Source organism: Oncorhynchus clarkii, chromosome 2 (genome assembly GCF_045791955.1).
Source record: "Oncorhynchus clarkii lewisi isolate Uvic-CL-2024 chromosome 2, UVic_Ocla_1.0, whole genome shotgun sequence".
Classification (NCBI taxonomy): Eukaryota; Metazoa; Chordata; class Actinopteri; order Salmoniformes; family Salmonidae; genus Oncorhynchus; species Oncorhynchus clarkii.
Window position 1 is genome coordinate 58,788,917 of NC_092148.1, and position 23,749 is coordinate 58,812,665.

The 23,749-nt window shown below is 42.5% G+C and overlaps 1 protein-coding gene across 1 annotated transcript in view; it reads left to right on the forward strand.

Annotated features, from left to right (window-relative positions):
* Window positions 1-23,487, forward strand: part of LOC139370722 (fatty acid 2-hydroxylase) — a 29,768-nt gene extending 6,281 nt beyond the window's left edge. Inside the window, exons 2-7 of the mRNA XM_071110379.1 lie at window positions 17,279-17,368; window positions 19,691-19,833; window positions 20,055-20,155; window positions 20,283-20,455; window positions 20,738-20,990; window positions 21,197-23,487. Of these exons, the coding sequence (XP_070966480.1) occupies window positions 17,279-17,368; window positions 19,691-19,833; window positions 20,055-20,155; window positions 20,283-20,455; window positions 20,738-20,990; window positions 21,197-21,264 (828 nt within the window). The 3' untranslated portion in view covers window positions 21,265-23,487. The remainder of the gene's footprint in view (window positions 1-17,278; window positions 17,369-19,690; window positions 19,834-20,054; window positions 20,156-20,282; window positions 20,456-20,737; window positions 20,991-21,196) is intronic.
* The last annotated feature ends 262 nt before the right edge of the window (window positions 23,488-23,749 follow it).

Sequence of the window (23,749 nt, forward strand, 5' to 3'; positions counted from 1 at the left end):
TCAATAACTGCTGGTGCGCAATGTCTAATATTAAAGAAGCCTCAAGGTATTTCTCGCCTGAGCTAGAATACCTAATAATAAGCTATAGAGCACAATATCGATAAAGAGAGTTGTCATCTATATTATTCGTAGCCGTCTATTAACCACCACAAACCAATGCTGGCATTAAGGCTGCACTCTACGAGCTGTATAAGGCCATAAGCAAACAAGAAAATGCTCATCCAGAGGCGGCGCTCATAGTGGCCGAGGACTTCAATGCAGGCAAACTTAAATCCATTTTACCTAATTTCTACCAGCATGTCACATGTGCAACCAGAGCCAAAATAATTCTAGATCACCTTTACTCCACACACAGAGACGCATACAAAGCTCTCCCTCACCCTCCATTTGGCAAATCTGACAATAATTCCATCCTACTGATTCCTGCTTACAAGCAAAAACTATAGCAGGAAGTACCAGTGACTCACTCAATACGGAAGTGTTCAGATGACGCGGATACTAAGCTACAGGACTATTTTGCTAGCACAGACTGGAAAATGTTCCGGGATTCCTCCAATGGCATTGAGGAGTATACCACCTCAGTCACCTGCTTCATCAATAAGTGCATCTAGAGACGTCGTCCCCACAGTAATCGTACGTACATACCCCAACCAGAAGCAATGGATTACAGGCAACATCTGCACCGAGATAAAGGCTGGAGCTGCCGCTTTCAAGGAGCGGGACACTAATCCGGTTGCTTAAAGAAATCCTGCTATTCCCTCAGACGAACCATTAAACAGGCAAATAATCCTACTACACTTGCTCTGACACTACAAAGGGAAACCCAGCAACGAACTGCCCAGTGACGCGAGCCTACCATACGAGCTAAATGCCTTTTATGCTCGCTTCGAGGGAAGCAACACTGAAGCATGCATGAGAGCACCAGCTGTTCCAGACAACTGTGTGATCACGCTCACCGTAGCTGATGTGAGCAGGACCTTTAAACAGGTCAACATTCACAAAGCCGCAGGGCCAGACGGATAACCAGGATGTGTACTCAAAGCATGCGCGAAGCAACTGGTAAGTGTTATCACTGACATTTTCAACCTCTCCCTGACCTAGTCTACTTGTTTCAAACTGACCACCATAGTCCCTGTGCCCAAGAAATCGAAGGTAACCTGCCTGAATGATTACCGCCCATAGCACTCACGTCTGTAGCCATAATGTGCTTTGAAAAGCTGGTCATGGCTCACATTAATACCATCATGCCCGAAATCCTAGACCCACTCCAATTTGCATACCGCCTCAATAGATCCACAGATGACGCAATCTCAATCGCATTTGACACATCCCTTTCCTTTCCCACATGGACAAAAGGAACACCTATGTGAGAATGCTGTTCATTGACTACAGCTCAGCATAGTCAACACCGTAGTGCCCACAAAGCTCATCCTTAAGCTAAGTACCCTTGGACTAAACACCTCCCACTGCACCTGGATCCTGGACTTCCTGATGGGCCGCCCCCAGGTGATAAGGGTAGGCAACAACACATCTGCCTCACTGATCCTCAACACTGGGGCCCCTCAGGGGTGCGTGTTTAGTCCCCTCCTGTACAACCTGTTCACCAATGATTGCATGGCCAAGCATGACTTCAACATCATCCTTAAATTTGCTGACAACACAAAAATGGTAGGCCTGATCACCGACAACGATAAGACAGTGTATAGGGAAGAGGTCAGAGACCTGGCAGTGTGGTGCCAGGACAACAACCTCTCCCTCAATGTGAGCAAGACAAAAGAGTTGATCGTGGACTCTAGGAAAAAGAGGGGCCACCCAGAATATTAACATTGATCCCCCCCTTTAATTGTACACTGATTCTACTCACTGTTTATGATCTGTGCATAGTCACTTTACCAATTACCTCAACTAACCTGTACCCCCTGTATACAGCCTTTTATTTTTTACTTTAGTTTATTTAGTAAATATTTTCTTAACTCTATTTCTTGAACTAAATGCTGAAATCAGTTTCGGTTTTCAAATCTGTTTAGGACTACTGACTGTCCAAACAGCAAGCTACAAGTGACCAAATTTAATTTGTGTGTATTCAGGCCTGGGTCGCACATTTTTGGGGAATATTCAGCGGTGGAAACTTTCCGTGGGAATTATCGGAAATATATGCGAATTAATATTAATACCATTTAAGGAAGGACCAGTTGCGTTCTGAGGAGGCTGATGTTGGTGGGATTTGGAGGATGATGGAGGCAACAGGGGAAAGAGCCTCAGATCCACAAAGTCCCTTCTACCAGGTGGCTGATGAGATATGTTGGCACGACTGCCATATTGCGTTCACCATCCCAAAGCCCTCGCTTGGTAGTGTACTTTGCCAGACTGCCAAGAACCTTTCCCCCATCCAGGCCAAGGTGGCGAGACACGGTAGTGATGACGCCATAGGCCTTGTTGATCTCTGCACCAGACAGGATGCTCTTGCCAGCATACTTGGGGTCCAACATGTACGCTGCGGCGTGTATTGGGCTTCAGGCAAAAGTCTTCATGCTTTTTGATGTATTTCAGAACTGCAGTTTCCTCTGCTTGTATAACCAATGTGAAATGGCTAGCTAGTTAGCGGTGGTGCGCGCTAATAGCGTTTCAATCGGTGACATCACTCGCTCTGAGACCTTGAAGTAGTTGTTCCCCTTGGCTTTTGTGGAGCGATGGGTAACGATGCTTCGTGGGTGACTGTTGTCTGTGTGCAGAGGGTCCCTGGTTCGAGCCCGGTATGGGCGAGGGGACGGACTAAAGTTAAACTGTTACACTTGGAGCAATAGGGAAGTGGGCAGGGCAGTATGGATTTCTTACATCTGCAAGCAGAGTCTGAACATCAGACAGGATGGCATTGTCTCCCTCAATCCGTGCAATGGCTACTGCTATAGGTTTCAGGAGTTTCAGGCTGCTTACCACTCTCTCCCAAATGCATCATCCAGGAGGATCCTCTTGACGGGGCTGTCCATATCGGCAGACTGTGAAATGGTAATTTCTTGGAAAGACTCCTTCCCCTCCAGGAGACTGTCAAACATGATGACAACACCACCCCAACAGGTGTTGCTGGGCAGCTTCAATGTGGTGCTCTTATTCTTCTCACTTTGCTTGGTGAGGTAGATTGCTGCTATAATTTGATGACCCTTCACATACCTAACCATTTCCTTGGCTCTCTTGTTGAGTGTATCTATTGTTTTCAGTGCCATGATGTCCTTGAGGAGCAGATTCAATGCATGAGCAGCACAGCCAATGGGTGTGATGTGAGGGTAGGACCAAGCAGCCTTCATGTTCGCAGTATTGTCTGTCAACCTTCTGTGGTCCAAGGTCATTGATGACTACCTTCAGCTCATCTGCAATGTAGAGACCGGTGTGTCTGTTGTCTCTTGTGTCTGTGCTCTTGTAGAATACTGGTTGAGGGGTGGAGAGGATGTAGTTAATTATTCCTTCCCCATGAACATTTGACCACCTACCAGAGATGATTGCAATACATTCTGCTTTCTCTATGATTTGCTTGACCTTCACTTGAACTCGATTGAACTCTGTATCTAGCAAATGAGTAGATAAAGCAGGTCTGGTTGGAGGGGTGTATGCTGGGCAAAGAACACTCAGAAATCACATTGCCTGTGAGCAGAGATGAACCAGTTGCATACACAGCTCGAGCAAGACATTCATCAGAATTTATCCAGGAAGACCATAAGCTGTTGCTATCGATAAGGTGTCTGATTTTTCATTTTCACCTCGAATAGAAGTAGAGGGACTTTTGTCAGAGGTTGCTTGTTGTGAGCGCTGAGGGAACTTTATGGACTTGGCCAGATGGTTCTGCATCTTTGTTGCATTCTTCACATATGATTTGGCACAGTATTTGCAAATGCACACAGCTTTTCCTTCTACATTAGCTGCAGTGAAATGTCTTCACACATCAGATAGTGCCCATGGCATTTTCCTGTAAAGATGAAGGATAAAATAAGTTTAAAAAAACCCAAATACAATTCCATGTTGTAACGTCTGCTTCAAACTCACACTCTCAAACACATAGATCCCCTGAACACAATCACCTGAATTCTGATCACCTGTTCACACACCTGTATGTCATTATCACACAGTATTTAGTTCAGTTCTTTGCACCTCATCATTGTGAGGTATTGTTTGTTTTGTGACACACTTCTATTCAGAGCTCTGTTTTTCCCTGTAATTTAATCCGCCCGTGTATGATAGTTTTTTACTTTTTGGACCCCCGGTGTATGACCTTCTGCCTGCCCCTGGACCCAGCTACCTGCCTCCTCCGGTGGTCCTTTATAAATCAACACCTGCTGCGCCTTGCGCTTGAAACCATCTCTCTGTCTCCCATAGATTCATTACACATGTACAGATAAATAGTTAGGCAGTTAAATTAAACAACTCCTTTGTAGGATAAATGTTTTAAAATGAAACATGTATGGAAACAGGTGAATTAACACTTCTCAGTTAGTAGGCTCAAGCAAGCTAAAACCCACATGGTAGCAAAAACTAACTAGCAGAAATTGTTAACAAGTTAGAAATTATTTAAACACATTTTGCTGTAGGCTACTATTTACTAGTTAACAAAACATAATGTATGTCATATAAAATATATTCACCACACCCAGTATTGTAATTAAACTTACCAGAAAGCTTGTAGTCCTTGGCCCAGACAGTGTAGTAGTGTGGGCTCAATAGCATCTCATTAGTGTGCAAGATCTTGAGAATCAGCTGTACATGTGATGGAAGAGTGCACTGTGCATGTAGAGGGTTAAAATTCCATTGAATTGGGGATAGTTTAACCAAAATATGCCACAAGACCTAAAATTGCCTTCTGTGTATCCCACAAAAAAATTAACTGTTATAAGCTAACTTTTTTGATGAATTTAAGAAAAATTACCCAAATTCCCGGGCTTAACTTCCCATGGAAAATTTCCAGAAAAATGCTGGAAATTTACCGGAAAGTTTCCGACCCTTTGCAACCCTAGTTCAGACAGCAGTTATTTTATGACAAGGCTACACTAGTTGTCATAGTAATGATGGGTTTGTGTTCAGTGGTGTAGGCTGATTGGTGGTGGTGCTAGTGTTTGCTATCACTAAGAAGTTATGTGGCAAGCTAAGGTAACAACAATGCCTGCCATGGACGTTTCCCAGTTGCTTTGCATTTTCAAAATCATTAGGGTAAGAACATTTTTAAAGCCTCAAAGGATAAGATGATCCAACTTTCAAAACAAGTCCTTTTTTGGCTAGCCACAGCAGTCAACTAGCTTGCTAGGTAGCTGTTTAGCTTTCTAGCATAATCACTAATTTGTTTGTAAACAATTAACAAGCTAGTTAGCTACCACATGTTCTTGTCAAACTGTCAACAGAGCAGCTAGCAAGCAACAAGATATTCCAAATAGCAGTCTAAAAAACACTTGAGGGTAAAATAAATCAGATTTGACCATTCAGACATGTCACATGGCCAGCTATCAGATTTATATCGGATTTCAAACCATCTATAAAGATGGTTTGAAATGTGGCTCGAAATATCCGATTCTATGTGCTTTTTGGCTGTAGGAAAAAGAACAGATTCGAATCGGATATGCAAATAAACAGTCACTTTTTGAGTCACTTCAAACTGCCAATGTGAACACGGCTTCAAAAATTTACCCAAAAACATGTAATGTAATGTAACAGGTAATGACTCAGGGTTGAATACTTATCTAATCAAGATATATTAGTGTTTTATTTTTTTGTATATTTTTTTTAAATAGTTGCATTTTTCAATCACATTGACATTATAGAGCAGGGCTGCCCAACCCTCTTCCTGGAGATCTACTGTCCTGTATGTTTTCAGTCCAACCCTAATTTAGCACATCTGATTCAGCTAGTTAAGGTCTTGTTGAGCAGCTAATTAATAGAATCAGGTGTGTTAAACCCACAGGATGGTAGATCTCCTAGAAGAGGGTTGGGCAGCCCTGTTATAGACTATTGTGTGTGGATTGTTGACCAACAAACATCAGTTAAATAAATTTTAATCCCACTTTGTAACATAACAACATTTGTAAAAAGTCAAGTAGTGCGAATACTTTCTGAAGGCATTGTATTTTTATGTGTGTGTGTATGCATAGGCTTTTGTGAATGGTGAATGTTGGCCATCTGGCCTGATGTGGCCCTCCACAACTCTTTAGGACAGAGTGCCCTCAGAGAAAAAAGCTTTATCAGTGGGCTGATGATAACATTTTGGGAGGAATTTGTGAGGGCAGTCGGTGGTGCCTCAGTCCCGAAGGAATGTTTCCTCTTTATGGATCGGAATCACATTTTTTCTCTCAAAGGCCTTATTGTATTTCATCACTCATCCCAAGGGACATGACCAAGCATTATGCAGCAGGCTACTGAGGGGGTGGAAACTAGAGCGCCTCAAACGTTCCGTTTGTAGCCGCCATCTCATCTCCTTTTGTAATTTGACGTCAGAATTCATTCATAAAGTATATTTGATCTGCTGCAGTTGGCCTACGTTTATCATTGTGAATGCTAGTGTTGTTTAGCTTCTGCTTCCATGGAGACAGTTGTCACAAGCCTTCAATTGGCACACATCTTCATATGTAGGTCCCTCAGGTAATGCTCTACAACTGTTGGTTCGAGCCAAAGGGTGGTGAGGGAATAGGGGGATGTAAGCGGGGAGGAGAGGGCCGGAGAGAGAACAGGTTGTGAGGTCCGATTGATTAAGACGCAGCACAAACACAGCCGGCATGTTTCACCTGTCCTGTCTGAGGATGGCTGGCCTGCTCTGCCACAGTAATTGGAATAATATCTGGCGTGAGACCCTGGGAGAGGCAGCAGGGGCAGAGTTGAAGAGGTGAGACTGTCGTCACCAGGATATAGAGAGATCCAGCAGGGATCTCATTCGCTAGTGTGGCAGGGTAGTCCCACACATGAAGAGCCCTGAAGACTGGCAGAGACACAGCTGCCTGTGGCAGTGCTGAGGGGTGAGGTATGCCATGCTACACTGTTGCTTTATATGTCTCTGCAGCCTCCTGATTCTCCTTACCCCTCCCCATCAGGAGAGCCAGGGATAGTCAGTTTCTCGCTCACAGACATCATTTTGTATGATTGCAGACCAACTCATTAGTGATGGGGGAAAACATCAATCCAGTTATATTATTTTTGACAATATGGTTATATTTTTGCACTGGTCGGCTGTATTTGTGCCACTTTTTAAATAGTGAGCCAACATGTTTTTAGCACGTATTTTCATGACTGATCAAAACTCACTTTTCCACGACTCTCTCTCGTCCCTCTGCAGCAGACATGAGCAGCAATATGTTTGGAACATCGAATCACAATAAAATCGCACTATTAAATCTCAATACATATAGAATTGTGAGAATCACAATACGTATCATATCGGCACCTAAGTATCATGATAATATCGTATCGCGTGGACCCTGTCAATTCCCAGCCCTACAAATGATACTGTAGCTGTTTAGCTAATAGGTTTTTGCTAACATGCTTAATTAATAGGACACTGCACAGATCAGATTGTATAGCAAGGAGGACAAAAGGAGCTCTCATGATCATTTCTCCCATAGCTCTGTTTATTTCTAACACAGGCTCTCTCAGCCTCCAGGGCCTTGAGGACCACTATACTAGAGCCTGTCTGTTGGTATTTATATAGGAAGGACCTAACTCTCAACGCCAAGTCAAGTTCATTGTTCAAGCACCACCCAATACCAATTCTCTGTCATGTGTATTTATAAACTGCCTATGGCTAAATGGTAGTAGCTCTATAACAAAAACGTGTTTTTATAAAACAAACCGTTAAAGGGTCGGTGAGCAAGTTTGGAGTGAATGACTGAAGGCACACCCTGGCCCAGCATTTGGCTCATGTTAGGCGTATCTTGACAAGCTATGGTGATCAGTAGTTTAGCAATTGCTGAGTAACTGTAATCTTGGGTGGGAGGTTATTACCTCTCCCTTTAACAAAGTAGAACATCCATCTGGGTCAGCATGAACAGGAGCCTATCATTCCATTACTTACTTACTTCTTCTCCCAAACACATCCACACACCCTTTAAAACAATAATATCAGTGATTAAGTGGAAGGTAAATCTCTCTCATGCTGAGCTAAGAAGAACATATAAAATGATCTTTCTATTCCTATGCTAATATCAGCGTTGTTCTGGTAATTTATGATATGCATGTTAGCACACATGAACATGTGGATAGACTTTTGCACCTGGCTTTCCCAATCTGTGAACAATGAACTTCTACCTGCCACTAGTTATGAATCTGTGTATTGAAGAATCTCCCCAGTTTCCATGTCAAGAGATTTTCTGTGGTTGTCTGCTGCTCAGACTGAATCTAGGTCAAAACTCACTGGTCATCATGCCCATATCGTGTTTGAAGTCTATCATGGTTCTCCTGGTTTATTGTGGTAATATAATGGCAGTCTCTTGTCATACTCTGTGTATGTAGTAACAGGACACTCGGGCCAAAACGTCTCCAGCTACAGTTTGTCTCTGATTTTAGTACCATCCTCATCCACGATTGCGTGTGTGTGAATGAGAGTAATCTTCATTTCTTGCCAGTCAGGTTTGACTGGCTTTGTTACTAAGATAAGCTGAGTGATCCTGCTAGTGTGTGTGTGTGTGTGTGTGTGTGTGTGTGTGTGTGTGTGTGTGTGTGTGTGTGTGTGTGTGTGTGTGTGTGTGATGAGAGGAAGAGGAGAGGGAGTCACCCACCTCCGCACCCTGTCACTGTTTCTCTCCACAACAAGTCTTCCACAATGAAAAGTCAAATGTTTTGTGAAAACATGAGAGACTGCTCTTACATATTCTAACAGAGCCATTTCAACTGATGTGTGTTTGAGACTGATCTGACAATGACACTCAGTAAATGGTTCTTATGTACATGTGTGTGGCAAAGGGGAAGTACACTTATCTCTCTAAACTCTGTAGCCCGTCCGACTGTGTACCCCGGCACAGATATGATAGTGATGGTTAGCCATTTACCAGGATGAGTCACAAGACCTCTTCACTGTGACCAGGGATGGAACTATTGATGACATCTGGGATACACCTTTTTTAGCTCACGTACACAAAATCCACCACCCTCCTGCTGTGACATATTAACCGGTGATACTGTTACTTGAATAATACTGATTGTGTATCTGTCGTGTCTCCTCTTGTTACCCAACTACTCTGGCTACACCATTTCGGCCTCCAGTGTGGGCTCAAGGACTCCAAGAGTGTGACTGTGAACTTTGAACCTGTATCCACATTGGAAATGACCATACAGCCCAACCCAGCAACTGTTGGCAAACACTTGAATAATCTGCTTCATACTGCTAAAAAAGAAACTCCCTGCTTTCTCTTACTACTCCTTTATACAACAAGCTATCCATCCATAATCTCTAACAAAAGCCTTGACGTAACATGTATTGAGATTGTGTTCTGTTCCCTCTTCTCAGCCATTGACTCACCCCACTCATTATCAGAGCTGCTCTCTGGATAGGAGCAACACTAGCCTGTTATGTGTAGGCCTACTTCCAGTCCAGTAATGTGAGCGCCAGTGGTTGCCGGTTTTGTCTTGACAAAGAATAAAATAACAAGGCAGGATTGTGCTGTGGCTCTGGCCAGCTGGGCGGGCAGTTATTCATATTGCCTGTCTGTGACCTCACAATTCCCTATCCTAAACCAAGCATTCCCCTCCCAAACCACGAGCCCGCGCCTTCCTCTGCCACACCCATCCGCCCAGTGCCCCACCAACACACTATGGCCCCTGTTCTGATGGTACCAGCCTGGACTAGGGTCTCCTCTGTCCATCCCCTTTGTTTTTTGTCACTCATTCTTTCCTTAATTCTCCTTCCCAGCCTATTAGATGGAGGACACACAGAGTGCCTTATTACCGTTCGCTCCCCCACCTCTCCTCTCAGTGTAGGGCTGAGAGGACCGGGAATGAAGAAGCTCTATTGTCTGACTAAATGACTAAAATGTAACTGCTCAGTTCTCCCAGCCTGCATGCCTCCACACCAGCTGCAACCAGAGACAATTACCCCCATTCCCTTGAAACACTCAGACCCGTACTGTAGAAGTAGCAATAGGGGTAGTACTGTAGTAGTATAGAAACATGCAGTACAGGATATCTCTTATAATTCATCTTCTAGGTTTAGTCACCAGAAAAGGTCACATCTTATTTTTGAATGAGAATATAGTTTGATGTCTGGCAATGCGAAACTAGGCCTAATTTTTCCATTACTGTCAATGCCCACACTTGGTTCCCTACTATGAATACAGGAAGGTGTGGTATATTAAAGCTATAAGGCACGAGGGGGTGTGGTATATGGCAAATATACCACAGCTATTGGCCATATACCACAAACCCCTGAGGTGCCTGATTTGCTATTATAAACTGGTTACAAATGTAATTAGAACAGTAAAAATAAATGTTTTGCCACACACATGGAATACGGTCTCATATACCACGGCTTTCAGCCAATCAGCATTCTGGGCTCGAACCACCCAGTTTATAAAAGGAATTATAAATCAGGTTCCAGCCATGAATGCTGATTAGCTGAAAGCCGTGGAATATCCGACCCTATACCATGGGTATGACAAAACGTTTATTTTTACTGTTATAACTATGTTTGTAACCAGTTTATTTAAGTGATAATGCACGAGAAGCCAGTGTTTGGAGGATATATTGGCACGGGTGTTGTTAGGCCAGAGATGAAGTTGAGGGCCAGCAAACCATGCCAATACATCCTCCAAACGCCAGCTTCGAGGGCATTATCACTTTTATACAACGGGTTAACAACATACTCAAATAATGATTGACATATTTTTAAAAACGTTATTTTTCTGAATTTATTCATACTATTTCATCCTTCCACAAGAAGGTTTCTACCCAAGCCGGCTGGCCATTCATTCTATCGGTTCGGTTGCTAGAGACACGACCCAGTTGTTCAGTCTTTTTGTTCTGTATCTATGGACGCGACCCAGTCGTTGGTTGTAAATGTTCCATTGCCGTCCTGGCTGGCAACATTCTTATCCTTTGCTTGCAGCCAGATTAACAGAAAAGTACCTGCATTTGCGTTTGTTTAAGCTGTTTTCTAGTGACATTTATTTGGATACATCCATAACAATGAGCTAATGAGGTGCTATTTCGCCTGGCATAGAAAATGTGCTCTCTCATCAGGACACTGTTGTTCAGAGGAACTAGCCAACAACACAGCTAACACAATCACTTCAAACTGAAGCTGGGAAGACTGCAAACTAGATGCACTTCATTTCGTTTGACCTTTTTTGAATTTACATTTATTTGTATATATCCATAAAAAGGATGTCAGCTGATTCATGATTTTGACTGGTTGAGAAACGCTGCCTGCCTGCCTGCCTGCCTGTCTGTCTCGTCCCGACACGTTCATTACTATGGGACAGCTGGAGATCGAATTTGAATATTGAAACAATGTTGCAAATGTCGGAGACAGACAGCAAGGTTTATCCAAATCTCCGCTGTTGAAAACTAAATGTTATTCTAAAAGAAATGTGAGATAATGTCTAGATGCTTTTTATAGTGGAGATCAAGTTTATAAATTGCCTGGCTGGGCTGATGAGACAGTGGATTGAGCAGTCAGATGGAACAGAGTAAATAGGCATTTTAACGTCACAGATTTAGCTGGTGGTAACTTGTGGCATAGACACCGGCTGGAATGCTGTTTTAACCAATCAGCATTCAGGATTAGAACCACCCGTTGTATAAAATAGCAATAAGACACCTCTGGGGTTTGTGGTATATGGCCAATATACCACAGCTAAGTTCTGTATCAAGGCCTTCTGTGTTGCATCATGCATAAGAACAGCCCTTAGCCGTGGTTTATTGGCCATATACCACACTCTCTCAGGCCTTATTGCTTAATTGTACACCCACAAACATCAGAGATGAGTGGTCCATGACCTTTGAGTATGTATTTTGTTAACCTAAATTGTATGCTGTGACCAGGGGTGTAAAAAGTGTATAGTACAGTATTTGCAAACTCGAACAGTAATTCAATACACCATGTCACCTCTGTCAATATTCCTTGCGTTCCACACATTGTCATAGTTCACATAGTAGGTGTATACACAGGCACAACCCTATTCTGTGTAGTACACCTAGTCAGATTTATGCCGGCTTGTCTTGCCCCAAGCGATGAAACTAATGTGTGCGCATGTGACTGTGAATGTTTTCACATTTTGAGACTGAGTAGATGTCTCAGAGAGAGAGAGTGAGGGGACAGTGTACTCTACGCTATGAGCTGATGGGAGGCCCTCTGTCCGCTCCTCTACTCTGATGTGTTACCATGGTGAGGCCTACCTGAGTGAGTGTGTTCAGTGGATGGGAGGTTAACTCGTCTGGTGTGGAGGACCTTACTTAATAGCCCTGCCTCTCTCTTAGCAGTATCCATCCCTCACTTACCCACCCTGGCTGAGCAAATTAAAGCCTTCCGCTCTCTCCTCTCCTCAGGCCCTCTCCCATTTCACATGGAATAGTCAAATCCCTACATACACACAGTACACACCGAGACACTGCTCTGCTGGAGCAGCTTACAGTCTAGAACTTCAACGGATAACTTTGTATTTTTTTATTAAATTATATTATGGCTTGCTATAAGTATCAGTAAGCTAGTTGATTTACACACTTGTTGGCTCTGACGCCTGTGTTCGGTTCACAATAACTTACCCTAAAGTTCAGGTCCATGTTAAGAGTGGCCATATTTCCACAAATGCTGGTTTCAAATCAAAGCCATTGCCCAGGGTGATAGAAACTAGGCCCTGAACAATCATTGCCAGACTCCAATTTGCTGCTGATTCCAACCAAGCCTTCCAATAAGTCAGTGAACTCAACTCCGGTTACAACGTAGAATCAGGTCAGGTGCTTCTACACTTCTTCACTTTCTCAGTGGTCTTATGACAATACTCTCTTAAGACTTCTCTGGGAAATAATATGTTCTGTTCCTCTTCAGAAATGCTAACACGCCAGCTGTAATATTCAATGGCATTTTAGTGTTGTAATACTTTAAAAAAAAATAGCTTTGGTGCAGTTTTCACAACCCTTAGTACAAAATTCAAAGCAGATCATCAAAAAGGTAGTTGTTTCAAAACTTTTTCAATTGACTTGGTACAACAGACAAATTCATAGTAAATTCTTCTCCAAACTTAATCAGTGTTTGATGTTCGCTACGCATCATGATACATGATTACAATACAGGTGGAAGGTGTATGATTGGGCGACAGATAGACTACCAGAGCGCTGGGTCAGTAACCGAAAGGTTGCTGTTTTGACTATCCAAGCTGGCAAGGTGAAAAATCGGTCAATCTGCCCTTGAGCAAGGCACTTAACCCTAATTTGCTCCAGTGCGTACCACTATGGCTGACCCTGTCGAACAGCACATTTCACGGTTCCTATCCAGTGTATGTGACAATAAAACATATTTTTTTTACCTTTATTAAACTAGGCAAGTCAGTTAAGAACAAATTCTTATTTACAATGACGGCCTAGGAACAGGGGCCAAATTACAGATTTTTACCTTGTCAGCTTGGTGGATTCGGTCTAGCAACCTTTCGGTTACTGGCCCAACGCTCTAACCACTAGGCTACCTAGCTGCTAAGTCTTTTGGACCTAGACTTGGCGCTCAGTAATCACTTGCTACGCAGGAGCATGCAATTACATCAATACTGACCAATGTCAGGCTTGGAATTGCCATGCCAAAAGGTTTTTCCAAGGTGCATGAACAATGAGGACATTAAGTGCTTTACTGCGATGTCAATGAGAACCTATGACCAAATGCTCAAGACAGGATTTGTGCATCAATGAATGTGAAAGATGTCTTCAATGATCACACATTGGATAGAAATGATGGAAATTGGATTTTCTATTTTATTGAAGTGTATTGCCTTATGAGGAAATATTGCAATGTAATGTAGATTCAAAGGGCAATTGTGAATTGTTTGCTATAAAATTAACTGGGTGTTAAAACAGCTAATCAGTTCAGTTGCACTAATACATTTAAATATCAGTGAGTCATAAACCAAAGATTAAAACATGCTGAAGCTCACGTATGAACGGTGTGTCTGCCTCTGGTGCCATAAAAGTCCTGCCTAGGTGATCATTAACTTTGTATTTTTTTGTGCATTTTTCTGTTTATAACTGTAATTGAGTTTCCATCATGTGAGTTGACATGTTTTTTTGCTTGTGTGTTGTATTTGCATTCAACATAGTTTAAGTAAGCTCATGGAACACATTTATAGTGCCTTGAGAAAGTATTTTATTGAAATGTATTGAAAATGAAATTCAGAAATATCTAATTTACATAAGTATTCACACCACTGAGTCAATGCATGTCAGAATCACACCTGTAATCGCTGCCAAAGTTAAATCTTTCTGGATAATTCTCTAAGAGCTTTGCACACCTAGATTGTACAATATTTGTACAATTCTTCAAGCTCTGTGAAGTTGGTTATTGATCATTGCTAGACAGCCATTTGCCTCCCAGTGTCTGTTGGAAAGCAGACTGAACCAGGTTGTCCTCTAGGGAGTTGTTTGTGCTTAGCTCTATTATGTTTATTTTTATCCTAAATAACTCCATAGTTTTTCCCAATGACAAGCATACCTATAACATGATGCAGCCACCACCATGCTTGAAATTATGAAGGGTGGTACTCAGTGACGTTGTGTTGGATTTGCCCCAAACATAATGCTTTTTATTCAGGACATAAAGTTAATTTATTTGCCACACAGAGAGGGAGAGAAATAATAACATTTTGGAACTTTTTGTGAGTGTAATGTTTACTGTTAATTTTTTAAAAATAGTTTGTTTCACTTTTGTTTATTATCTATTTCACTTGCTTTGGCAATGTAAACATGTGTTTCCCATGCCAATAAAGCCCTTAAATCAAATTGAGAGAGCGAGAGAGACGGTGGAAAAGGTTGGAGGAGGCAGAGTGTGAGATGTAGTTAGGATTTAGAGAGAACAAATGAGGTGTTGCGTAGCCGTGGAGATGCGTGAGTAAGAGGGCGGGAGTAGAGGAGGGTTGTGGTTAATCATTTGTGTAGCTGGAGAGTTGAGATGGAGAGAGCTGCCGCTTTACACCTGATTAATATTGCACCTGTCTGACTCTGAGAGGAGTTGCCAGGCAATGACTCGACCAGGGAGAGCTGAGAGGGGATGCCCGGGAGAGAAAAAGAGATGGCCTCGCCTTGTCCCTGGGAAAGGAGGGGAATGGGAAGACTATCACAGGACAGACATGATGGGAGGGATGACACTGAAAGATAGACTCTAACCCTAGATCACAGGGAGGCGAACCTTCACCAGGTAGTTTAAGGTCAAATGTGTTGCTCAAGATACCACAGATCAACTCTGTGACAGGAGGGTTTAGACTAGGGTCAATAAAACCATCTCTTACCCCCACTCGTAACTTGAGCTATGAAATTCACCTTCAGAAATGAGCATGGGATTCATATTGGAATATTCACCTGCCCTTTTATAAGAATGAATGATGGAATCTAAAGTTATTGTTGAAAAGTTAAGGACGGAGGTGTGTTCCGTTGTTAAATAGTTACTTTGTCGCTTTGTGTAAATAGTCAACACCCATAGTCAACACCCAATGCAGGGCATTGGGTTACAAACTGAGGCATGCCTCTCTGCCTATTTGTTTTAATTGTACAAACTCCTCACGTTACATTTCACCAAGCTTGACAGCATGGCTATCCAAGGATCTAGTTATCCTTCCCCTCCCTATAATTTTCACCCACTTAGTTTTATGACAACCTATAATATGGCTGAATCATGATGATCAGCTGATAGAGCTACCCTTTGAGATTACCTGGTCCTGAGCATAAACCCAGACAGCCATGTCATGTGCCCTGAGACATACATAAAAGGATGCCTTACCAAACAATATGAACTGAAAGAAATGCGCTTTAAGATATAATCAGGGCTGTGTCCATGTTACGTCCTTCCCATTCTTCAGGGCAAATTGCAAAGGCAGAGACGTATATGCTCTATGCCTCTGACTCATACAGTCAATAAATGGGAGAATGTACCGTGCCTGTTTATGAGTGAATGCAAATAACATCTGATCATCATGAGTGTAATGGTGGACACTGGACATCATACTCAGTCCATACAGGTGGCAACGCTGATACTATGTCATTAAATCATCTGGAGTATAGCCATGGGGATGTGCAGAAACAAATACCTGTTATGATTCGCCACACACACACACACCTAAACCAAATTGTATGGTAACATTATATTGTGCATATATTTGCTAGTTTCAAGGTTTCATTTCACATGTACAAGTAAAGTAAAATGCCTTTCTTGAAAGCTCTAAACCCAACAATGCAGTAATCAATGTAATACTAAAAATAACGTAAGGTAGAACAAAAACACTAAAGCAATAAAAACAACACGAGAAAGTAAGTAAGCACACTACTGTGTATCTGTATCTATATATATATATATATATATATATATATATATATATATATATATATATATATATATATATATATATATATATATATATATATATATATATAGGGTCAGTATGTTCCAGTACCATATTTACAATGTGCAGGGATACTCGAGTGATAGAGCTATGTATTGGGGTAAGGTATTAGGATATATGATAAACAGAGTAGCAGCAGAGTATGTGATCAAGTCAAATCCAATCAAATTTTATTGGTCACATACACATGTTTAGCAGATGTAATTGCGAGTGTAGCGAAATTCTTGTGTTTCTAGCTCCAACAGTGCAGTAATATCTAACAAGTAATATCTAACAATTTCACAACAATACACACACATTTAAAGTAAAGGAATGGAATTAAGAATATATAAATATTTGGACGAGGCATAGACTAGAATAGAATACAGTATATACATATGAGATAAGTAATGCAAAATATGTAAACATTATTAAAGTGACTATTATTCCAATTATTGAAGTGGCCAGGGATTTCAAGTCTATGTATATAGGGAAGCAGCCTATAAGGTGCTAGTGATAGCTATTTAACCGTCTGTTGGCCTTATATGTGAGTGAGTGTACGTGGTGTATATACAGTCTGTATAAATGTATATGCGTATTATGTGTGTGTGAGCAAATGATGAAGTGAGTGTTTGTGCGTGTGTGTTGGGAGTGTCAGTGTGCGTGAGTGCCTTAATGGACATCCTGCCATGTTCACATTTTGAATTGCAGCTCAAAACCTTTGTCTCCCATTGTCTCCCGTTGTTCCACAGACAGTCAGGGAGAGGAGGAAGACCCAGGAGCACACTGTGGACGAGGAGCCTTCACCCCTCAGCAAATGCAGTCAAGTCGACCTAGACACGGTGAGAGAAAAATAAAGGGAGAGAGAGAATCAGAAAGAAAACTGGAAGAAGAAAAGAGTAAGAAAGATCTAGAGCAGTGTTTCCTTTTTGGGTTACTGTACCACCAATTGAATTTAGCTCTGGCCGGAGTACCCCTGAAGTACCCCCTCGTGCATTTTACCAGTAGGCCTATGGTCTCATGAGTCCTCTCAAGTACCCCTGGTTAAGAACCACTGATCTAGAAGATGCCCGCAGGGTCCTCTGGACTTCCCTCTTTGATCAGGCTGAACATCAAAACCCAACCACTGCAGGCTTTCAGCCAGGCAGGAAGTGACAGATCATATCAGGGGTTGGTTATGGGGTTCAACTACAGTCAGAGTTGAGCTCAGATCCCAGAGCCGTACTGGGTCGTCATTGGCCCAACACTGTGAAGCTATGTCTCCACCCTCGAAGCATCGTTACCCATCGCTCCACAAAAGCCGCGGCCCTTGCAGAGTAAGGGGAACAACTACTTCAAGGTCTCAGAGCGAGTGACGTCACCGATTGAAACGCTATTAGCGCGCACCCAGATAACTAGCTAGCCATTTCACATCGGTTACACAGGGAGTGTAGCAGGCAGCCAGGGTTGTGCAACATCAATGTGTCTGGTCCAAGGCCCTTGAGTTCAACGCTCTTGCTGCTCTGACTGTGGCCTGTAAGCTACAGTACACTGCTGCATTGACACATCGTAAATTCACTCTGGCTATCTACTCTGATTTCAGAGCACTCATCTGAATAACTGATGAATTTCCGAATGCACACATAGAGAGAGAGAGTTGGGAAAGATGGAGACGTGACCACGCACAGTCATTCACCCGGCTTTGCTAAAAATTGTGTGCCCACCCGTTTTCACAGCGAATTATTGAAGAACGTGGGGGGAGCTGATTCGGGGCATTCATAATCATAGCTTATGACCGTTTGTAGTAGATATGAAGATATGTGGGAATCTGCAAAGATATTGTCTGTAAGTGCCCCAGAACTCATTCTAGGTTTATCTGTGTTCAGTATAGATAGACAGGGTACGGTATGCAGGGAGAGATTCCTTTGTTCTCACTAACAGAACAGGTATTTCTCAGGCCTTAGGAATGTTTTTGATTAGCTAGTGAATAGCAGCGAGTCACCTTTACTTTGCAACAGGGGCGGCCAAGGCCAGCTGTGTGTGTTTGTCATTGTGATGCATTGAGCGATGGCATGATGCTTGCCATTGCTTGTTACGTACCTAGTGCAGCGTCTCTTCTCTTGGCTCATTCAGCCCTACATACTTACACAGTGGAGGAATCTGTGGCCTGAATACCATGACACTTTTGTCACTCATTGTTATATTATTGACCTGCTTGTTTGCTTTTCAACACATACCTGACTGAAACCCCATTCCTCACTTTTAACCTCCTACCCCAAGACAATCGATGTCCTCAATGAATGGTTTGTTTACATTTTTGTTTCTCTAAATTGATCCAAACTTGTCTACTATACTGCCCTACCAAGCAAAAAGGAAGTAACTGCTCATTTGTAACTGGTCATTTTTGCTACATTAAATACATGCTTAATCATGTGGACAAGTATCCTGCCTCGTATTGTGTTTTGGAGAAAGTGGGGTTCATGTTAGCAGTAACTACATAAAGTAAATAAAAGTAATTTTTCTCAGTTCCACGCTATGAGCAGTTACTGCCTTTTTGCTTGGTAGGGCAGTATAGTAAATATATATTTCATGCAGTCTATATAAACCTGACCCACCCTATAATTTATTACAGTGCAGAGGAGACCATGACTCTAAGAACAAGCCCATCTCAGTCTGCCTGGTCTCTATCCAAGGTCACGTTAACGGTTAAAGGAGACGTTTAGTAAAGGGTATGGACAGATATATGATCTGCAGATCCTTCACAGAGATTGGATCACGCGTTTATCAGGGAGTTGCACAACACCTCTACTTCCTGGGTCTGAAGTGTGGTGTGGTGGAGACTTTCCCGTGGAAATCTGTCTCAGTCTCTCTACCGCCACCTGCTGGACAGAACACCATCAGTCAGAAGGGCCAAGCCAAAGTGATCTCACTGTCACATAAAGTTATGACTGAAATAAGTTATCGAGTCCAATTTCCATTGGATTTCGATTCTCCATGAAAAAGATGCAGTTTGACAATTCAAGCTTTTAGGCAGAAGTGGTGCTAATGGGGTTCTAAAACATTAGAATCACCTTGTATTGTATGATGCTGTATGTCTGTATTGTACTGTTGTGTTGTGTGCTGTAGGCCTTAAGCTACTGTACTGTGTTGTAAGTTGAGCCGTGGCTCCTCTGCTATTCCTGCAGGACCTGGTGGACTGGCGGAAGCCCCTGGCCTGGCAGGTGGGCCACCTTGGAGAGAAATATGACACCTGGGTGCACCAGCCTGTGGACCGGCCCATTCGCCTGTTCGGGAACGAGTTTTTAGAGGCCAGCACTAAAACGTCCTGGTAAGAGAGAAGAACGTACACTTCGGGACGGTTTTCCAGACACAGATTAAGCCAAGTCCTGAACTAAAAGGCTATTTTAATGGAGACTCTATTAAACATACTTTTAGTCCCAGACTTGGCTTAATCTCTGTCCGATAAATCGGCCCATACAGTGTAGAAATGCACTTATCCCAGAAAGATAAGCTTGGGTTTAAATAAGTCATTTGATTGTCTGCATGTAGGTACATGGTCCCTGCTGTGTGGATGCCACTGGTGTTCTATCTCAGCTGGTACTGCTACACCACCTTGGCACTGGAGACAACCAGACTGTTTGCCAGCACAGGTAACAGACCCAATCATATCTCTGTCTCTCTCTCTCTCTCTCGCCAGCCAGCCAATACATGCTTTTCCCCATGTACAGTCTAGTAGATATCTATATCCTGTATCTGTCCCACCACCTCCCTCTCCAGACTACTCCGTCTTGGTGCACAAGTACAGCTTTCCCCTCATCTTCATAATGGGCATGGTTATGTGGACCTTCATCGAATATTGCATTCATCGCTTCGTCTTCCACATGCGCCCGCCCGCCCACAACTATTACCTCATCACCATTCACTTCCTGCTGCACGGACAGCATCATAAGGTGAGATACGGACATACACAGAAGAGTGAATGATACTCTGGAACTAAATGTTAATGTCTTTTTTTTTAAACGGATAAGTACCTACATGTGTTTAATGCCTCTTTGGTTTATGATTAATTTGGAATTCAGAAACTTGGGAAACTGCAGGAGGATATAATTTTTGTTCCAAATCTAGGCCAAGCCATATGCATAACTGATAAAACCAACTTTTTCAGTAACAAGTCAATGTCTATCTGCTCCTGAACTAACACCATGTTTAATCCTGCTGTTTCCTCCCTTCAGTCACCCTACGATGGCTCCCGCCTGGTCTTTCCTCCTGGCCTGGCCTCAGTGGTAGTAGGCAGCTTCTACCTGCTGCTAACCAAGGCCTTCCCCGAGACCCTGGGGGTGTCCCTGTTTGTGGGGGGGCTGTTTGGGTACGTGGTGTACGACATGACCCACTACTACCTTCACTACGGCTCCCCTCAGAGAAACACCTACCTGTACAGCCTCAAGGCATACCACGTCAAGCACCACTTTGAGCACCAAAGAGCAGGTAAGGAGGACCAGAATAGTCTCTTTGCATCACCATACTTCTGTTGGCATAGTAACTTCTAATGAAGAGAATGAGGGACATAGAATGTGAAGTATGTGACCTCAGACTCTTCATACGTCTCTGCAGTTCAGCGTATGGTTCTTATATCTATTATACCTTATGACTCGGTCCGCTCACTGATGACATGCATTGGTTTCCCTCTGCAGGGTTTGGAATCAGCACCACATTGTGGGACCATCCGTTCAACACTGTGATCCCCGAACAAACCTTTTAGAAGACCCAACTGAATCTACTCTCCAGAGAGGGGCGACCTTCCCCCCATCCCTCTTACACCTGACAACTTAACCCTTCAATAACCCCCACCCTGTGACTCCAGCATGTCCCTCTAAACTACTACAAACCAGTCTGTCTGTCTGGCTCACTGCTTCACTGCTACAGTGCTACTCTCGTCTCCGAACAAAACAAAACACACTTCTCCATAATGTTCCACCTGCTAGTCAAAGCAGGAAGGTATCTTTTCAGAACTGGAGGGGGTGCAGGGTCCGGGATGGGGAACATGTTTATATTTCTTTATTGTTTGTTCATTTTGCTTATAATGGACAAAAGGATACAATTAAGATTGTATATGACTATGATGCAGTAAGGATGAACTTACATGCAGTCCCAGGTTCTAACGGTCAACATCCCACCAGAGACAGTAGAGAGAGTGATTTGAAAGTGAGAGAAGGAGTGTGCATGTGGAAAGAGAGGAGAATGAGTGATGTATAGGAGGGTGAAAAGTGAAAGAGATTACACTTGTCCTTATAGAAGCTGTCCAAGTTTATACATTTACATATACCTTTAAGAAAACTCAGGAAAGCCCTTTCTCTACCCCTGGAGTGTTGATGCTGCAGAATGCCCTCCTCTATTCTAAAGGTCAAGCGTTACTAATGCTCTTCCCACAGAAAAAAGCTTTTGACAGCATGTGCTCACCGAATCCAAAGATGGTTCATCTGTAGTGTCTTGCCTTCACTGGGACATTTCCATAAAATATTCTGTGGGAAGGTATGAAGGGAGCTGATTTACTCGTTCACTATGTTCATATTAATGTATATTTCAACATAATGTCTATTTGTATTCATTAATGGTATGACTAAATATATAGAAATATGTGTGCAAACAAAGAGATACTGTATCTGTCCCATTCCATCTCTCTCATATACACTGGTTTGTTGTTGACATGTCAAATGAAGCTTCAGAATGAGTTGATGTTTTACTAGGTGGAGAGAGATGGAGTCGGATGTATACATCCTGATTTTTGTGTGGGTGGATGTATTGAAGGATGGCTGGATACGTGGTGTTATGGATACAGAGACAGAACGCTGAGGGCATGAGACCGGTCTATCAGGTCTCCTGCTGTAGGGAGCAGCACGTGGCTAGTGTGATAAGGTAAAGGATGGGGCCCAATTTATATTAGGACCTCACTATAGGTGCCCGTTCTCCTCCCTGCATGTAGGGTGATGACCTAGCGTCAGACTAAAGTGTAGGAGACCCTTGGTTCAGTTACAGGTTGATCCTCAGCTGTTCTGACGAATTGTTTTCAATCCTAATGTTTCTATCTTCTGCATTCCATGTGTTTTTGTTCATTCCCTTCTTGATTTTCTTTACAGTTTTAATTAACCCTTAGGTGAAGCCACTACAGATGAGCCCAAATACTCCTACTGTTCCTCAGGAGACCATGGAAACAGACAGGGGACTGGGGCCTGACGAAGCCCATGTGGTCTCAGACAGTGATTTGAACCATTAGTTAGGTCATGTTAGTGATAGTATATTGCTACAGTAAGGAAGGCTTCCGGGGGCCACAGTCTCCTATCACCTCCAAGGGCCTTGATTGGGGGGGATTTATAAGACGAGAGTAATTCTTCATTGCAAAAATATTGTGTGTAATCCAGCATGTACTTAACTGTATAAAAATTGCAGTGGGGGTGGGAGTGGTCTGTTTGGAACTCAGGTCAGGGGTTGGGGTTGGGTTGGGTTGTGTTCACACTGTATTCAGACAGAGAGCGGTCAGCAGAGCATCAGTAAGATATACAGATTAGCATCAAGGACTCACATTACAGTACTGAGATGATGCATGTTCAAACCAATATTTGTACTCATGCTTATGATGACTTGTAATGATGAACTTTTTACATGACTTGATAAAGAACCAACAATTGTTGCGATGTCGATAATGATAATAGTGCTGAAAATAAGGATGATGTTGATAATGATAATAATGATGATGTTGATGCCCCCTCTTCCCTGCCCTCCCCTGAAGCTTCTGGTTGGGTTAAAGTAATAATACATATATATATATATATTTATAAACAACTTGTAAACTTTAATACTGTCAAGTGGAAATATCTCTGCTAAATTATGCATTTAAATAATTTTCCAAATCTGTTTACCACAATACATATTTTAACTTTGTCTATGCAAATGCAGATATATCTGTAAATAAATGCCTGTATATTTCTGATGATCACTTGTTTTTGAGCCAGCCCATTTTTGTCTTCTAAACCTACTATTATATTACACTGCTCAAAAAATAAAGGGAACACTTAAACAACACAATGCAACTCCAAGTCAATCACACTTCTGTGAAATCAAACTGTCCACTTAGGAAGCAACACTGATTGACAATAAATGTCACATGCTGTTGTGCAAATGGAATAGACAACAGGTGGAAATTATAGTCAATTAGCAAGACACCCTCAATAAAGGAGTGGTTCTGCAGG